Genomic DNA, 16,880 nt, shown 5'->3' on the forward strand with positions numbered 1-16,880 from the left:
CTCCAGGAAATAGTCTTGGTTATCGTGACATTAACGGCTGTGAACATGCAAAAGTTTCAGTCTGAGGCTGTTGTCGGGTCCTCTAACGGTTGTAGTTACAGCATAAGTTGGTCATTTTTGAGGTGAAACTAAAATAATCCAAATAGGAACTCAAGCCAATGGCTTAAGCAAAATCGTTTATTAACAAACCCCAGACCGTGGACTTGTGGGACGCCACCATCAACTAAGCTAATCCACACCCACATTTCTGAGATTCAGGTCATACATAATCGGCTCCTCAGCTCAGTGTCCCCTGAAGTCGCACAGATGAGGACATCAATCAGCCGCAGACACCTGACTTGTTCCGGGAAAATGTTAGCTGGGTTCACCTTCAGCTCAGGTCTACGTGGGGTTAGCATGTTCTCGTGTCTGTGTGGCTTCTGTTTCTGCCCACAGCCCAGCAGGTCCACGTTTCCTCAGCGTGAGTGCATGTGTGAATGGACTGTGTGTCCTTTGATGGACTAGTCCAGCTCCCAGTAGTAGGAACAAGTGTTGGTTAACAGGAGGAGGACGGATGCAGACATGAAGAACATTGCTGTGCTGCAGCTTGAACTGCTGCCATGAAGCTGCAGGATGAGATGCTGATAACATTTTCTTCTTAATCCGATGATTTGTGAAACTAGGTTGTGTCACCCACAGTGTTGAGGAAATAACAATGATTGTGTAACACCGAAGATGGAACTTTGCTCTCTGATTGGCTCAATGGTGGAAGAGGGAGAAATCATATAAAGAGCTCAATGTTGTGCTCTTCTCAGGTCTTCACTCATCAGATGTAAGCAGAGAATCAGGTTGGTGAGTTCAGGTGAAGATTGCATTCAAGTGCATTCAAACCCTTCAATGCCAGTTTTGATGTTTAAATCTGCATTTCGGCTGTTTCTTTAAAACAAGTTTCAGGATGAAGAACCTGCGTGTTTGTGTGGTGCTGCTGCTCCTGAGAACGTGCTCCACCGTCACTTATCGTTGAGTAAAAAGGTTTTGATCGGCTATCAGACGCAGATCTGTTCTGCTCATTAGACATTGAGTCGATTAATGTCGCTGTCGAATCAAATCTGTGGTTGTTTCTGTCTGCCTGACAGAAAACTTGGCCTTGCGTGGAAAAGCGAGCCAGTCCACCCGTTATGAGCACGCGTTTGGGGGGCCCGACAGTGCTAATGATGGAAACAATATTGCTATCTTCTCATATGGCTCATGTACGCACACGGCCGAGCAGGAAGAGCCCTGGTGGACTGTGGATCTGCTGGACTCCTACATCATCACCTCCATCACCATCACCAACAGGGAGGACTGCTGCAGAAACAGGCTGTCCGGCATGAGGATCCACATCGGCGACTCGGCAAAAAAAAATGGCCGACAGAACGAAATGTGAGTGAAAAAATATAGAATAAAACTATAACTATTTATTTTGTCAAATTAGGCTTCTACCTTTTGCGATGGCGCCCCCTGCCGAGGTCTTTGTTGTTGGCTGCGACAAAGTAATAAGCCCCGCCCACAAATGATTAAAATCAGAACTTTGAAATCAAAGACGTAAAAATCGTTGCTTTCTCACATTAATGGAACTTTGCCGGGCTCTTTACAATTTATTTGCTGTGTTCTCGCTCCTCTAGTGTGACTTCCATCCCCGATGTTGAATTATCGTACACACACACCTTCAGCAAACGCGTGGAGGGACGCTACGTCACTCTGTCCTTGCCAGGGAAGGCGCGCATCCTCACCCTCTGTGAGGTGGAGGTCTACGGCTACCCCGCCCCAACAGGTGACAACCCCCAACGTGACCCCAAAATAACAAAGCAGCTCCCGGAGAAGCAACAGCCCTGAAATACATCCGTTGTTTCTGCAGGAGAGAACTTGGCCCTCCAAGGAAAAGCCGCGCAGTCGTCTTTGTACCAGTTCGGATCCGCGTACAACGCCATCGACGGCAGCCACGACAGCACGTGGGAACACGGTTCCTGCTCGCACACCAGCAACGACATCAACCCCTGGTGGCGCCTGGACCTGCGTAAAACTCACAAAGTACTTGCTGTCAACATCACCAACATGGACACAAACCCGGAGCGACTCAATGGAGCCGAGATCCGAATCGGAGACTCGCTGGAAAACAACGGCAACGCCAACCCCAGGTAGCCCAGTCGATGCTGTTCAAGTAGCCCAAGATATGTGTCCTAGGGTCCGTTTCGTCACGCATTCCGCATTTCTGTGCATAAATCACAATGTGAAAGAATAAGGTGGCTGCGTTATTCTTGTCCGTCAGATGTGCCGTCATCTCGGACATCCCAGCTGGGAATTCTGTTGGTTTCGCGTGTGACGGAATGGATGGTCGCTACGTGAACATCGTCCTCCCAGACAGAGAAGAGTTCCTGACTCTGTGCGAGGTGGAGGTTTATGGATCACGCCTGGATTAAGGCCACCAACGCTCAGGTTCAGCACACGCAGACTTCATCGCAGAACTTCCTTTACTCTTTTAATCTCTACGACTCCTGAATGTTTCTGTCCTGTCGCGTCGCACAACACTATAAAGCTGTTCATCTGTGGTCTCTTCTTCCATTTACTCCATCATCAGCACTAATTCCCAGCTCCCCCAAGTCACTGTCACATTATCTACCCCCTGTAATTATATTACAATAAATCTGTTTTTCTCTCCTCGGACCTGCACATCTGGACAGTTTTATTCATGTTTGAAGAATACCTCATATTCTGTTTAAATCCACACAGAAGGTCTCTGGCGAGCTGAAGTCTGGGTCCCACTTTTCTCTGGACTATAAATTATGGAACAGCATCTTTAAAGTCAAACATAAATTAGAGGCAAAAAGAGAGGTGCTGATCAAATACGTTTATTAAAGACAAACATTATAAAAGACTTCTAGAACTGCAACAACAACTTTTATATCCGAGTGCAACAGTGTGACCCAGATCACAGCCAGATACGGGGTCTCCACCAGGCTCACAGCTCACAGCTCGGACTAAAATGTCACCGGTCACATTTATTCCCACCAGAATGGGGCTGGTTTTGGTTTCAACTACCCATTTTGGCATCTAAAAAAATAAAACAAAAACGTTCATATAAACATCGACGCTAAATCGAAGCCATTTACGCCACAACGTAACAGGAGAAAAAACATTTAAATCCCAGTTTGAATGCAAAGAGGAAGTAGTCCCCGTTCTTCCGTAGCCCAGGACACAGCTGTGGGTCTGTTACTATGGAAACGGGCACTTTCCGATGGTAATTCTCACCAAACCTGTTGGGTTCGATTCTCTGTGGCATTTCAACATCCCTGCGAGGAAGACGATAACCCAACGACAAACAAAAAGTCTGACAAAGTGCACGGCTACATTCACTCTTCCGTGTGCTACAAAAGCGTAAACACACACGGCGATGCTCACGAAACGCAATTTGGCAACAAGTGAGAAAGGAAGCAAACACCGATACTTTATAAAATAAATGTTTGGCTACTTCAAAGAATGTTCCTGGAGTAAGAAAAAAAAAAAGCTTTTGAAAATAAAAACTTCAAATGTTCTTATAAACCTTGTGTATTTTCCGAGAACTGAATTTTCCCCGCATAATTCTAAGGTCCCTGAACGCACCGTTTGCTTTAACAGGATTTGATGTCTGAATTTAAAAAAAAGAAATGATGCAGGCGGTCACTGAGTGGAGCAGAAGTCGGGATAATGTTTCACAGTATCAGGACCAAACACACACACACAATCGTGGTTTCTACACAAGAAAATGTGTGAAAATAACACTGATGACAGAAGCATCTCTTTGACTGCCAATGTCGGGATCTAGAACCGACACCTTCCGGCACAAACGGCAGCGTGATCCGAGCGTGATGAGGTCCTTCAGAGTGTGGAGGCTCATGGGAAATCAGTTAGTCGTGTCCGGCTTGTTGCCGTCCCGCCGCCAGGGGCTGCAGCGGCGGTTTGAGAAAGCGAAAGATGAAAAAGAAGCAGCTGCGTGACCGACTGGAAAAACAGCTTTAAGAAGAAAGAAAAAGTGTGAAGCCAGTTTATCCAAGCACGTTATCTGAGGTCTTTGGCAGCTCTGGGGACTTGGAGAACTTTGTAAACGTCATTGGAAAAAACTGTGATGAAGTGAGGCTGCGAGTTCCTGGACATGTGGGTGCAGAGAGGGATTTTAGCCACATTCTGAGGGTCCTCCACGTCCCAGATCTCGGGCATACTGCAGCCAGGCCTGAGGGTAGGGAGGTGGGGGAGGGAGGGGTAGGTGAGGAGAAGAGAGACTATTAAAAACAATCTCTGGAGAATTGATGTGTCACAACTCAACCTGTACGCGACCAAACTGGTTGATCACACTGCACCTTTCACACACACACACACACACACACACACACACACACATAACTGTCCAAGATAAACATGGGCGGTTCTGGAGTACCGTGTTCGCCTGGTGCACCAAGAGTCCTCCAGGACAAAGAAGTTCACCCCGAGCTTCATCAGGTTCCTCTTGACCGTTTCTCCTGACATGCGGCTGTACATCGAGTACACCAGCTTCGTTCTCTCCCTAAAAACACACGACAACTAGTGAACGGCTCATTAACTGCAGCCAGCTCGTTGTTAATAAACTGTCCCGCAGATGTGTTTCAAACAGATGTCGCGGAAACACATTTTTCAGGACAGAACATTTCCGTTCCAGATATTAAAAATAATTGCTAATCATTTGTTTCAGCAGGTTCTGATTTTGAATTCTAACATATGAATTAATTTGAACCACTTTCAGCAGTTTGAATTTTATCATCGCTGAATGATAGTATAATATCTAAGGAATCGGGGATGTTAGAGAGGTTGGAGTGAACATTAGATGTGGAATGATAATAAGATGGTGTTTGTTGCCATGGCGATAGTACAGCTGCACTGACCTCAGCCCTGCATCTTCGTAGTGGGGGTGGTTGACGATGGGTCGGCCCGTTGACAGCTTCACACTGGCCATAGTGGGCATGGCCCCCGCAAACACAGCATCTGCATCACACACACACGTGCACACACACACAGTATTAAAACAGGGAAACGGTTTGTTCTGATTGGCTGGCAGATGTTGGGTTTAGGTGTGTAAATGTGTCCCCCTGAGCACTAACTCCCCCCCCATATCAACAGCAGCTTGCACCATGCCGCCCTGTCTGTCAGTGACCAGTTTGACGGTTTACTCGCAGGTGTTCAGACATCGCATGACCTTTAACTGCTGTAAAACTCCCGCTGTAAAACTCCCGCTGTGCCTGACAGCAGAAACCTAAAGGTCAGCAGTTATCACACTGATCCTCGTGACCTTTTGTGGAAATGGTTTTGCCAAGTTGTTTTAAATGTGCTTCCTGATGGTGAGGAATCTGAACTGATGCGAACGTTGCCGAGACAGAGGACGAATGCAACATTTCAGTGTGTTCGGCACAAATTTCTTCTGGATTATCGGTGCGACTCACTGGGATCAGTGTTTTCCTGGATCCAGTCCAGCAGCTCCTCCTGCGGCAGGTTGCTGAACTCTCCGATGATCGCCCATTGGGCCTGCAGGTTGGCCACGCCCTGAACCGCCATGAGAGCCAGGAGCACAAAAACCGCCATCTGGTGTTTGACTTTGTCCCCAATCCATCCAAATAACTGAGGAGGAGACGGAGAGAGCGTGGATGCGCTGCTCAAGCAGCTTATGGACCAAGCAGGTGTTTGTTTAAGTTTCTGTTGGGCGGCGAGACAAACCTGTTTGGAGCAGACGAGCGAGGCCATGATGCACATGTGTGGCGTCAGGAAGAGCTTCAAACGCATGATGAGGATGGCGAGGATGGCAAAGGCCAGCAGCTGTAGACTGTGATACACCAGCTGTAGAGACAAGAGTTCACACGCAGTCACACACACACACACACACACACACACACACACAGTTTTTCCACACAGCACTGCGTGAGTGAAGTGGCGGGATATTTTCTTTTTACAAAGTTCTGCAATAATCCAGGTTATATATGAGGTTTGGTGTAAAAAGGTCACAAAGCAAGTGTGAAAATGTGCGCTTTGAGTACTTATTGGTGATATGTTTTCTGTGAAAATCACACTCGCATACCCTTATTTCCAGTCAGAGCCCACAGAAAAGCACTAAACGTTGCTGTCAGACATGCTGAGAGGAAGCTCTGCTCCAATTAAGAAGTCAGTCTCAAAGCTGCGTTTGCTGGACACGGTGGATAATGACATTTTCCTGACGCTTTGATGTGCTAACAAGGCGTTCCCTCTGAGAACCCCCTTGGGTCTCTACAACGTTCCTCACTGAGGCCGGCCAAACATGGAAGTAATTACAAGGACAACTGTTCATCTCTGTGCTGCTTTGTGAAGGTTATTATAGGTAACGATGTGATGGGAGCTGATGGAGAACGCAATTCCGAAAATCTGCAGTTATTAATATATGAAAGAGCTGCAAATGTTCTCAATAACCTCTGCAGAATTTTCAATGGCAGCGTGGCGAGAATCATAATGAGGTTTCTTCCCTTTCCCCTTCACAAGTCAAAATGTGTGACTTTGTCAAACTGTTCTCACCTCTCCTTTCCCCATAACGTCAGCCCTGCAACACAGAACAGAACACAACTAATCACCTCTCCACAAAGAAAACACAAATATTTCATCAGCTGAAACTATAAATCTCACTGGAACGTAACAAATGTGACAGTTTTCAGGTGTTGAGTGAAAGACAGCTCACCCTTCATCGGCATCACCCTTCCCTCCCTCCCTCAGGAATCGGACTATGTCCTGGACAGTCTGAAAACACATAAACGCCGTCATGTTTCTTGAAGTACAACGCAGCACCGAGACACATCAGCCCAGCAGCTCTCAGCACCCAGAGAAAGGCCCCGTGTCTTCCACGATCAGCGTAGGAGGGGAATAATTGGATTAGAGCACGTAAAGAGCTTCCCCTTACATTCTCCTGATGTTTGGAATTTTTCAGAAATAAATGTTCCCATTTTCACTTCTTTAAAATCTCAAATATACAAACAATAATAGCGCAGTCAGAAACCCACACGTGTGCTGTGAACCGCTGGTTTTCATCCTTTAGAAGGTGTGATTAAAGGTACATTTCTCATTCTTTCCCCAAACCCTAACAATTATTTACACAGGTCTTAAATCGATCAACTCAGAGCTCTCCCAGAGTTTTTCTCTTGATCTGCCTCATTAAATCTGCCCAAGCATCATGCACTTATCTCTAAAACATGCAACCTTTATTCCACAGGCATGTGCGCTGTGATGGAAAATGGAAATCCAGCAATGATGTGTTCATCTATTGGAACTGTGGCGCGTCAACAGACGAACACTGAAGTTACCCTCCACACGATGAGCGCCAGCAGCAGCAGGTTGATGGGCAGCAGCAGCGTTTTAAGGTAACGAACAGGAGTCTGAGGGAGACGCACAACAGCATCAGCCGCTTCCTTTAATCAATGGTCATCAACAATTCAGGGTAGGAATCAGAACTTACCTCCCACTCAAGGAAGTCAAATTCCGCAGCACACGTGTACATCAGAGTGTGAAAGTCCTTGTAGCTCATGAACTTTGACTTGATAAGTGCGCTGATGTGAGCCTGCAAAAAAGAAGTTTCCTTCAGAACTCTGGGTGACCTTTTCAGCCGTGTAAGCCTTCGTTAGCTTCACAGAGACAAAACAAGTCCTGACAGCTATGTTCTTTATGTGCAAGTAAACAGATGATTCAACGTCCTGCAACTGAGAACTGAAGTCAAATCTTCCTCAGCTCAGTTTAGACATCTGTCAACCTCCAAACTGTCTGTTCGGACTCTTACATCATCTGACGCACAGAGGACCGTCGACAGCAGGAACTTGAGCAGAACCGTAGAGACGACCCAGGCTAGAACCTGCATGACCTGAGGAGGAAGAGACGGGCCGTCATTGGGACTCAGGCAGGAAACCCTGTTGAGCATCATCAAAAATGGCTCCACTTCAGCCTGTTGGATCACAGCTACATCGTTGGAGTGCAGAAAATGCGCTGGTTTCTGTGCTCTACGTACCCATCTGACAACACCAGGATTGAACACGTGAGAAAATCGATCCCTAGACGCAACGACTGCCTGGGAGGCGGGAAAAAACACGCAGTAAAGTAAACAGCATCGATACGTTTCCTCGCAGTTCTCCTGAACCCCGAGGTTAAACTCACCCAGATGGAGACAAGTGAGGAGGCATAGAAGGAGGTGAGCAGCATGGAGTTTCCAAACATCAGGATGAAGCAGACGGCCAGAGTGACCTGCAAAAAGAGAAGCCTCTGATAAGACGGCCACAGAAGGAGCCTTTAAATTCAGAGCTCGGAGCTCTGTGCAGGAGGAGGGTGGTCGGTGAAGATTGGATTGAGTCCATAATGAATGAGAGCGACTGAAGCTGCCCCACAGATTTAAACTAAAATGCTATAAATGTTGAATACACAGCTGCAGGTAAAATATAATCCCATTCAATGGACTGACGATGGTTAATCCTGCCGTAAAGAGAAAATAATGCACAGCTGGGCAGTGATTCAAAGACAGGAGCTGGAGGCAGCTGAAGACGGAGGAGGGCTCCGCTGTGTGCGCTCCTGCCTTCAGAAAATGAAGTTCTGTTTATGGCAGCAACACAGATTCCTCATCACAAGACAGTTAAAGGCTGAAAAGCTGTTTACAGAGCTTCGGTTCATGATCACGAGTCAGCGATGCACCTATCTGAACTCTGCTGTACAGGTCACGTATTTAATGGGTTTTGAACATTTTTGATCAACATCAAAGCAACGGTCTCAGACAAACTAAGGTCTTAGCTGTAGTCTCGTATCCACTGACTGAAGCTCAGGCTCGCTGACATTGCTGGAGGTCACAGACGGTGCGCTGCCGCGTTTCAGGATTCTGTATTTTAGTATTCTGAGTTATTTAAATCTTCACGCTATCCGCTGGCTCAAATCTGCCCTCCCTCCTCACAAAGGGTCTCCTATTTATCGTGGGGGCTCACAATCTGAGGCTGGCAGCCTGCTGAGGGGATTAGATAGAGAGACTGTGGAGGAGAGGGAGCAAGAGCTCAGATGTTCGTTTGTCCTTGGCAGAGTGACACCAAACACAGACCCCCCATCCCCTCGCTACTCTAAAAACAGAACAGCACACATTAGTGATGTAAAGAATTAAAAGATCCCTCCCCTTTTCTCCTGCTTTCATAACAATTCGTGAAAATACTGCAGCAGAGGAGCTTCAAGAGGTGAAATCGTGAATTATTCAAGGATGAGGTTCGTATTTAACAGATCAGTGTTACTATCTCATAAATATTTCGCTCACAAACCGATGAGCAGTTAACAAAATTGATACGGTACGAAAGTGTTTGAAATTCACGATGAGTTAATTAGAGTCTTGTGGGTGTGATGCAGACGACCGCGTCCATCCCTGCAGCAGCAGCTCAGTCCTGACAGAACCTCTGAATGACAGACTGAAAGGTTCTACTGTACCATGTGAGTGACCAGGATGGTCTGCATCTTGGTGGCCGCCAGGTAACCCAGAATGTATGAGGCAAACAGAGAAGCCACCTGGAACAGAATCAAGGAAACCTGAAGAACTCAGGAGCTGAACTGGATTTTGGATCCTTAAAAGGTCGATTTTGAGTGAAATAATCACTAAAACGTGTATAGATAACAGTGTTATTAACATGGGCAGTAGTTAATAAGGTGCACCTGCAGAGAGCAGAATAGAACGTGTGAGTTGGGCGGTGCGCTCCGGGTTTACCTGAGTGAGCAACACAAACTGGGCAAACTGCCACGGCAACATGAAGCACAAGTTGGAGACGCCCAGGGCGACCACGGCCGTCCTGCTCGGGTTCTGCTTCCTGTCATACAGATGGAAGAAAGCATGAGCCAGAGGAGCGACAGCCTGTGTGGGGGTGAGGGGGCGTAATCTGATGACCCGTTTACTTGAAGTGAGCCATCAGACTGTGCGTGAGGAGAAGAGGCAGGAAACAGAGGAGATGCCCTCAGGGTCACGGAGATTTGATCAGATTACGATTTGGCCCATCAGATATTAAAAAGGAAATTAAAATGAATCAAGGAGCAAGCTGAAGAGGCGCTGTTTCACTACTGAAGACACCACAGCTGGAACTCTAAAGCCACATGCGATCCAGAAACTCTGAGCAAGAGGTCAGCTCCGAAAACCGACCCGTTTGTGCTTAAACCTGAAAGTCTCACGCAAACGCTCAAACTCAGCAAATGCACTGGGGTGTGGCCGAGCGCAAGGAATTATGGGTAATATCCGCATTTGTAACAAGAGCATTAATGCTAAACACGGTCCCTTTTTAAACATCTCTCAGCCTCACGTGATGCCTGAAAGCAGCATCTGGTGGGAACTTTAAACCTTAAAATCTTTTCATATCACTTCAGGATATTAAACCAACACGGTCACATAAGTTTGTTTAATCAATGGCGGCAGACATTCTGCATCTCATTAAGGTTGCACCTTAACGAGTGCTCAGATGTGCAAGAATACGATTGGAAATGTCATTTCCACTGTGATAGGAGGAATAATCCAACAACATAGCTGAGGTCATTCAGAGTTCATTCACACCTTCTGTGTTCACAGCTGCAGGTGAAGCATCCGTTCGACTTACCGCAGGATGTAGGTGAGAAGCAGCATCTGCAGCACCAGGAAGGGGTAGGCGAAGCTCTCCCGCAGAGGCGGAGTCCACATCACACGAGTGCTCTGGTGTTTAACGAGAAGACCGAGTGCGAGCGTTAAATCAGATTCCATGAAACGTGGGTCAGCTGCAGCGTGCAGTATCTCAGACAACGTGATGGATGATTTTTTTATAGGATTCTCCACCGCTGGGAAATACGACCGACTTTCTCCCACTTTAATGCAATTCCATAAATATTGCGTGGAATATCCAGCCTTGGCTGACATCGGCGCTGTCCCCAGTGCTTTCTGTTGGCGTTTCTCAGCATCAGAAAAAGGGTTTTCTGCCCCTGGAAGCTGTAAAAGTCACCGCCAGTTCACCAGCTGAAGATTAATTGTTGCTGTTCTGCGAGTGTCTGCAGCTGGAAACATGATTTGCTGTGATGTGAAACACTCCCCTGGTTTCTTGTCCCTTCTTTCTGCTTTTCTGTCCAGGCTTTGTTGAAAGAGAGAATCCGTCTCTGCTTACAGGCTCATTTGTCACCTCGCGTACCAAACGAGCCAAGCGCTCAAAATCACACTCATTAAACGTTTCAGTTCTTCTGCCAGGGAGGGAGAAAGAGGAGCGGCAGCATTTGAAAGGGCCCAGAACAGAAGGCTATAATTGAAATGTCGCCTTATTGATCCAGAAACAAAAAACTGAAACCTCCTATTTGTTCTAGAGGGATGTGAAGGAGGAGGAGGAGGATGTGGGTGGGTGGAAATGTGGTGGGGGGGCTCAGCTTTGAAAGCCAGCCAGAAGTAAGTGTAAGCACCTTTTAGTTCCCATTTAGCATCTTCAGCTCTTTAAGAGCTCTCCGTAGGCACTGCAGGTTTGGTCTGGTGGCATTCGACTCAAAGTTACAGTCAGACGGTGACGGACGGACACTCACCTCACCGTGATTGAAGAAAAAACACATCGCCGTGACTACGCCGCCCAGTCGGCTGCCGCTAGAGAGGAGGCGAGAACAGAAACGGGTTCAGAGAGTTGAGGCGAGCCGTCGACGCTCATCCTCTGGTCTGTGACGAGCAGGAGTACCTGAGATAAGCTCCGAACACAAAGAAGAGGCTCATCATCAGGCCGTTCAGCAGGAACACCCAGGTGACGTAGAAATACGCCGGGTCGCCCAAACCTGACGGACACGGTGAGAGAGTCAGCACCTCAACGGCATCGCTGGGTTAATCAGACAGCCGATTGTATCAGAGGTCTGTGAAACTACAGGAGGGATGCTTTGTTAGAACAACAATCGCACTGAATCCCAACAGGCCCACGTTTAACGCACAAACACACGTCCAACTGAAACAACAGTTCCAGGAAACGTCCCCATGTTCTGGCAGCGCGTGTCAGATTTGTGTAAACAGCCAGCGGACGTTGACCCCCCCGGTCCTAACAACTCACATCAACACTGACGGGTTCCCCTCAGCACATCGATCCCTTACAGAACTGCTTTTCTCTGCATCTAGACGCCTCCGCCGTGTTAAACCACCAGTTGGCAGCAGTTACGGCCAGATGTCATTTCATAACGTGGTAAATGAGGGTTGTATCAGCGACACACGAGGGTCTGAAAACACAAAGTCTCTGTGTGTGTCGCTGTAAACAGACTTCTGTTTCCTCGGTCATCATCCAAGCAGAGAAGGGGCTCCTTTTCAAAGAGTGTGAGTGTGTGTGTGTGTGAGAGAGAGAGAGAGAAAACATATTTTCAGACAACACAGCAGCTCCATGGTGATGGGCTGTACCTTCACAGCTGTCCACAGGGGTGAGACCCTCCCCTCTGTTCACAGACCAGCAGGTCTTGGTGGGAATCCCAAAGTATCCCATCACACCTGTGTACATCCGGTACCAGCTGGCCAGGACCACCTGAGGGGTCCGAGACAAATGTGCAAAGCTTATACAAACAGTCGTCATGGCTCCTTTTGTCCTGTTATCTGTGGGGGGGTGAAGGGTTCTCATTGTGGCTTTAAAGGTTTCCTTTTTAAATGAAGATCATTTAAACAGTAATAAAGAGTCTTTATATTCCGCCTGAATTGTTTAATCAGAGCCTTGCAAGTGACGGTTAAAGATTCCACAGTTAACCGTCTAATTACACCAATTAATCTGAGGTTTGTCTTCCGCTTGTGAGAATTCTGGTTGTCTCTAATCCATCCTCAAGCTTAAACCAACTTCACTCTTGCCTCATCAGCACTGATGTGAAAAGGCCCCAACCCGATGATACCACTGAAAAGTGAAGGACTGGGGGTTCAAATATCAAATAATGAAGTTTGTGGAGTTTACAGAGGAGTGTGGACATGAAATTCTGCCCTCTGACAGATATGTAATATAAAATTGACATTTTAAAGCATAATTCAGGCTATTAAGTAAAGAATATGTGTTTTTTTTCTAGGGGAACCATACCTCTGGATAGAGGTTAAATCTCTGCAGAGTGTTGATGACCAGAGGGAACTCTGTCAGACGGTCATTCATGACCGTGTGAAGACCGTCCAGGAAGGAGGGAGCCTCGATAATGGTCTTGTAGTAGGAATAATAGAGACCCTGGAACCCAGAGAGGAGAACAAATGCACTCCGTTACAACAGGAAGGCAAAAATAAATTACATAAAAAAGAGAGAAACAAACACAGCAGCCAGACCAGAATTTGTGAGTCTGGCTCAGCAGATGGAGCAGTGCTGAACTCATCTGTGTGCACTCTGCAGAGGTGACGGGGGGAGAGAAATCTGTCTGCATACGACTACACATCACCTCTAAGGTCCTCTCTGGCAGGGAAATCAAGCATTTCTAAATACCACATTCACGTCACACATGTCTCCACAACAAGAAAGACAATGAGGCAGAAACAGGTGATTGATTAAACGGAACATTTGCTGACTTAAGCTGGTTGGCTGAAGTGACTAAAAACAGACAAAGGCATGAGAAACCATTATGGATATTGATTGAATGTGATGGGACAAGCCCAGCCAAAGAGAGGAAATGAAGAGTTTTTTCGACTGAACGTGCAGATGGAGGAAATTAGACTTTACAGCCAACAAAGGCCGAGTTGCATCCTCTTAGATGGATTTAATCTTTGCAGGGGCTGATGCAAGTCTTTACCCAAACATGATAACAAGTCACATAAACCCAAATATTTAAAGATGCAGCATCTGATATCAGTAAACCATCTTTTAGATCAAGTGATGATGGTGTATAGTGAGCATATTTCACCCCCTTTTCACCAGGATGGCGTCTTGTAAAGAAGGAATTACCATTTCCGTCCTAAAAGCCATTTCCTTCTCCAGAGTGGACAGATGTGAAAAGTGTCTGTCATTCTCAAACAGCTGTGTGAGATGGTACCTGGCAGGAGCAGACAGGCAGGTTAAAGCAGGCAAACAGCAGCCGAGCTCAGCTTGGACGGATAAGAGCGACTCACCAGTGGAGGATCCCGCTGAGAGCAGCTGTGGACACAACGGGACAAAGTTTAGCTGAAATACCTGCTCCACCACCACAGCTTACACACGGGCGGGTGCAAGTGTCGGGGCGCTTGTCTGTTTCTGGGTTTCCGGAGGATCAATCACACAAACACTAGCTGGAACTTTCTCAGAAAAGGTCGGAAGACGCGCACAGAAACTGGGGGACATCGCAGAGCTAGCATTTAGATGAGCTAACCTGTTAGCCGACTGATGAAGGGCGGAGATAACTTAATTTAGCGTCTCGGCTAATGCTACTAGTGCACTCACAATGTTAGCAGGCGTTAGCCGCGGGGCAGCTAACATGCTAAAGCTCTCAACTTACCCAGCAGAAGAGTGAATCCCAGCTTGGCGGCTCCGGAGGGAGTTAGCCCGAGCTTGTGGCTGATACCCAGCAGCCCGTTTGGAAGAGCGCTGTTGAAGGCTCTGCCCTCCCTGCCCGCCCGCCGCACGTTACTTTTGCCGTGGGGAGAAACGAGCGGACTCTTGTCGCGGTCTGACTGGGTCGCCGGACTCTTCCCGGTCTGTTTTCTGTTTTTGGCCACCATGGTTTCCAGGAAGAGCCGAGGTTTTGACAACGGACGGCTGTTGGACAAAGCCGACGGTTTTGCGGCGGCTCGCTCCTGCCGTCGCTCCTATCTGCTCCTCTGATCTGCCCCTTTTTTATCACCTGAGTGATGCTTTCACACTGCTGACGGCTCCGCAACTCTGGGGGCGCTTCGCCCCCCACTGGCGCCTCGGCGTTACTGCAGCGAGCTTCCTCTGGTAACCATGACAACGAAAGTCGCGAGGACCGTCGGCAGGGGGCGGGTTGAACGACCGCAATACTACAAAACTAGTTGGACAAAGCATGAAAAATGTGAATTTATTTGAACGTTTTCACACACCTAGAGTTCATTAAGAACATAATTAGATTTTAGAACGCTTATAAAACCCGTCTGTAGAATTTTACTCGCACGTCACTGCGTTTCCCATCTACACCAGCAGGCGTCACTAAAACACAACTGAAGCTGAACCTCTGTTTCCTCGCAATTTTATGAGTTTCGGCAGCTTATGAGCGTTTCCTGATCTTTAAATGGCTCTTAAATCACAGCTGTTCAGAGAGCTAAGCAGTACGTGAAAGGACCACAGTGATTTAAATCGCAGAAACGGAGTTTTACTTTGTCTAACATCAAATTAAGTGATTTAGTCATATTAACTGCCTCATACAAATGGATTTTCTTGCAGCTAGTGGATAATTTTAGAGTCCAGTTGGCTCTAAAGTGTTGCGCAATTTGTCTAAAACCAAAGGTGCATGTGGACGGTGGTGTGAAATAAGCAATCCTTCCCTGTGCAGCACCTCTGTCATCATCTTCTGAGTCGGGGGAACATGGAGGTATTCAGATGACGATATTTAGTGCTGGAGAGTTTGTTTTCTCTTCAAACACAGAGGAACTGAAGGTACAGTGTCAGGGGCGGCTGGGATCGGTGTTTAGATAGGCTCGTTGTCGACACGCTTCAGGGGTGCCCAGCTAAACAGCACCTGAACAAATGAGACTAATGAATTACATTTGTTCTTTCTTTAGGAAGAGGGATCTGCAGAAATCCTCCTCTGATGTCACGCTGTCCCCCAGAAGCTCAAATGCTGCTTGGAGTATGGCGTGAAATGTGGCAACAAAGGAAGGATGGGACAAAAAAGAGGCAATTTAGGCTCATGTTAACTAAAACCCTGGACTGTCCTCTGAGACCATTTCCGGATTCAACTGTCAATCATGATGTGATGTGATTTTTTTTAATGTAATCAAATAACAAATACAAAACACCTGCAGAAGAACAATGTTTGCGTCTGTTTTAGATGGAAGAGTCCATTCGGGATTCTGTGGCTCCACCTGGTGGAAACACAATGAATGCAAATGTCCGACGGCGCCTCTGAGCGGAAACAGCAGCCTTTCCATCTTCATCAGAAATTTAATATTTGCATGTATGAATTTACTCCATCAGAATTAGATCTGAAACGTGATTTATGCATTTTGTCCCAAAAATTATTTTAACTTCTTGTGAGGGCGTCTTTTAAACTAACCTGCAAAGGGCAGCTCCAAACTGGCTCATTTGACTATTTTCATCATTTGTTCTTATTAGCTTTATCCAATTTCTCCTTTCTGCATAAGAAATGGAATGGTAACAGGCTGACCTATACATGTCTGAGTGTGCGTGCGTGTGTGTGAGGAGGGAGGAGGAATTAATTTAGGAGACAACTGTCTCCCCGTGCAGCCGTGACATGTTTATCACAGAGCAGAAACACATGCTGTCAATGATCAACTACTTGTTTGAGCATCAGTTATCTCAACATTAAGGCCCATTAGTATTCTCTGGAAACTAATTCAATTAGCGCTCTCCAGGGGCCCCGGGGCCACATCAGTCAACTCACAGGACACAGTGGCTCTGTGAGTGTGTGAGTGAATGTGTGTGTGTGTGTGTGTGTGTGTCAGAGGGACAATGTAAGCTTAGAAATAAGCATAATTTCTCTATTTTTTTCCATTTGCCCTCATTGGTGATGTATGACAAATAGTGTTCTGTTTGGATTAGAGTGAGAAAGTCAGAGAAGGTGAGCTGGAAACATCCAGACTGGTATAATCCCTCTAATCAGACTGGAAGAACTGGAGGAACTGTGAGCGGCGTGGCTGGATGGCGTATCAGTGCCCGTTTTACACCTGATCAGATCTGCTGCAGCTGCGGGACTCTTTCGCCCCAGGTCATCACCGTGGTTACCCGAGTTTTGGACAGAAGGAACGACGG

General features: G+C 47.0%; 2 protein-coding genes across 4 annotated transcripts; one reads left to right on the forward strand and one right to left on the reverse strand.

The window, feature by feature from the left end:
* The first annotated feature begins 739 nt into the window (after nt 1-739).
* LOC101067614 (uncharacterized) lies at nt 740-2,688 on the forward strand. Of its 3 annotated transcripts, none has more exons than XM_003965812.3 (6): nt 740-827; nt 928-998; nt 1,116-1,401; nt 1,644-1,792; nt 1,877-2,156; nt 2,288-2,688. In XM_003965812.3, the coding sequence occupies exons 2-6, from the start codon at nt 935-937 to the stop codon at nt 2,436-2,438; spliced, it is 930 nt and encodes a 309-aa protein (XP_003965861.1). In that variant the 5' UTR covers nt 740-827; nt 928-934; the 3' UTR covers nt 2,439-2,688. The 3 variants fall into 3 exon arrangements, with proteins under 3 accessions (XP_003965861.1, XP_011603546.1, XP_011603547.1); XM_011605244.2 differs by having other exon boundaries at nt 757-841; XM_011605245.2 differs by having other exon boundaries at nt 768-831.
* Nucleotides 2,689-2,851: 163 nt separating this feature from the next.
* dpy19l1l (dpy-19-like 1, like (H. sapiens)) lies at nt 2,852-14,818 on the reverse strand. The gene is made up of 22 exons (XM_011605246.2): nt 14,431-14,818; nt 14,069-14,093; nt 13,905-13,992; nt 13,062-13,199; nt 12,407-12,527; nt 11,709-11,802; nt 11,563-11,620; nt 10,626-10,717; nt 9,752-9,851; nt 9,478-9,555; nt 8,182-8,268; nt 8,036-8,095; nt 7,811-7,891; nt 7,493-7,594; nt 7,341-7,412; nt 6,722-6,780; nt 6,562-6,586; nt 5,737-5,856; nt 5,466-5,640; nt 4,911-5,010; nt 4,430-4,555; nt 2,852-4,225 (listed from the first exon to the last, which is right to left on the reverse strand). Exons 1-22 carry the CDS (start codon nt 14,651-14,653, stop codon nt 4,054-4,056), a joined length of 2,196 nt encoding a protein of 731 aa, XP_011603548.1. The 5' UTR covers nt 14,654-14,818; the 3' UTR covers nt 2,852-4,053.
* Between the last annotated feature and the right edge of the window lie 2,062 nt (nt 14,819-16,880).

This window comes from Takifugu rubripes, chromosome 7, assembly GCF_901000725.2.
Source record: "Takifugu rubripes chromosome 7, fTakRub1.2, whole genome shotgun sequence".
NCBI classification, from domain to species: domain Eukaryota; kingdom Metazoa; phylum Chordata; class Actinopteri; order Tetraodontiformes; family Tetraodontidae; genus Takifugu; species Takifugu rubripes.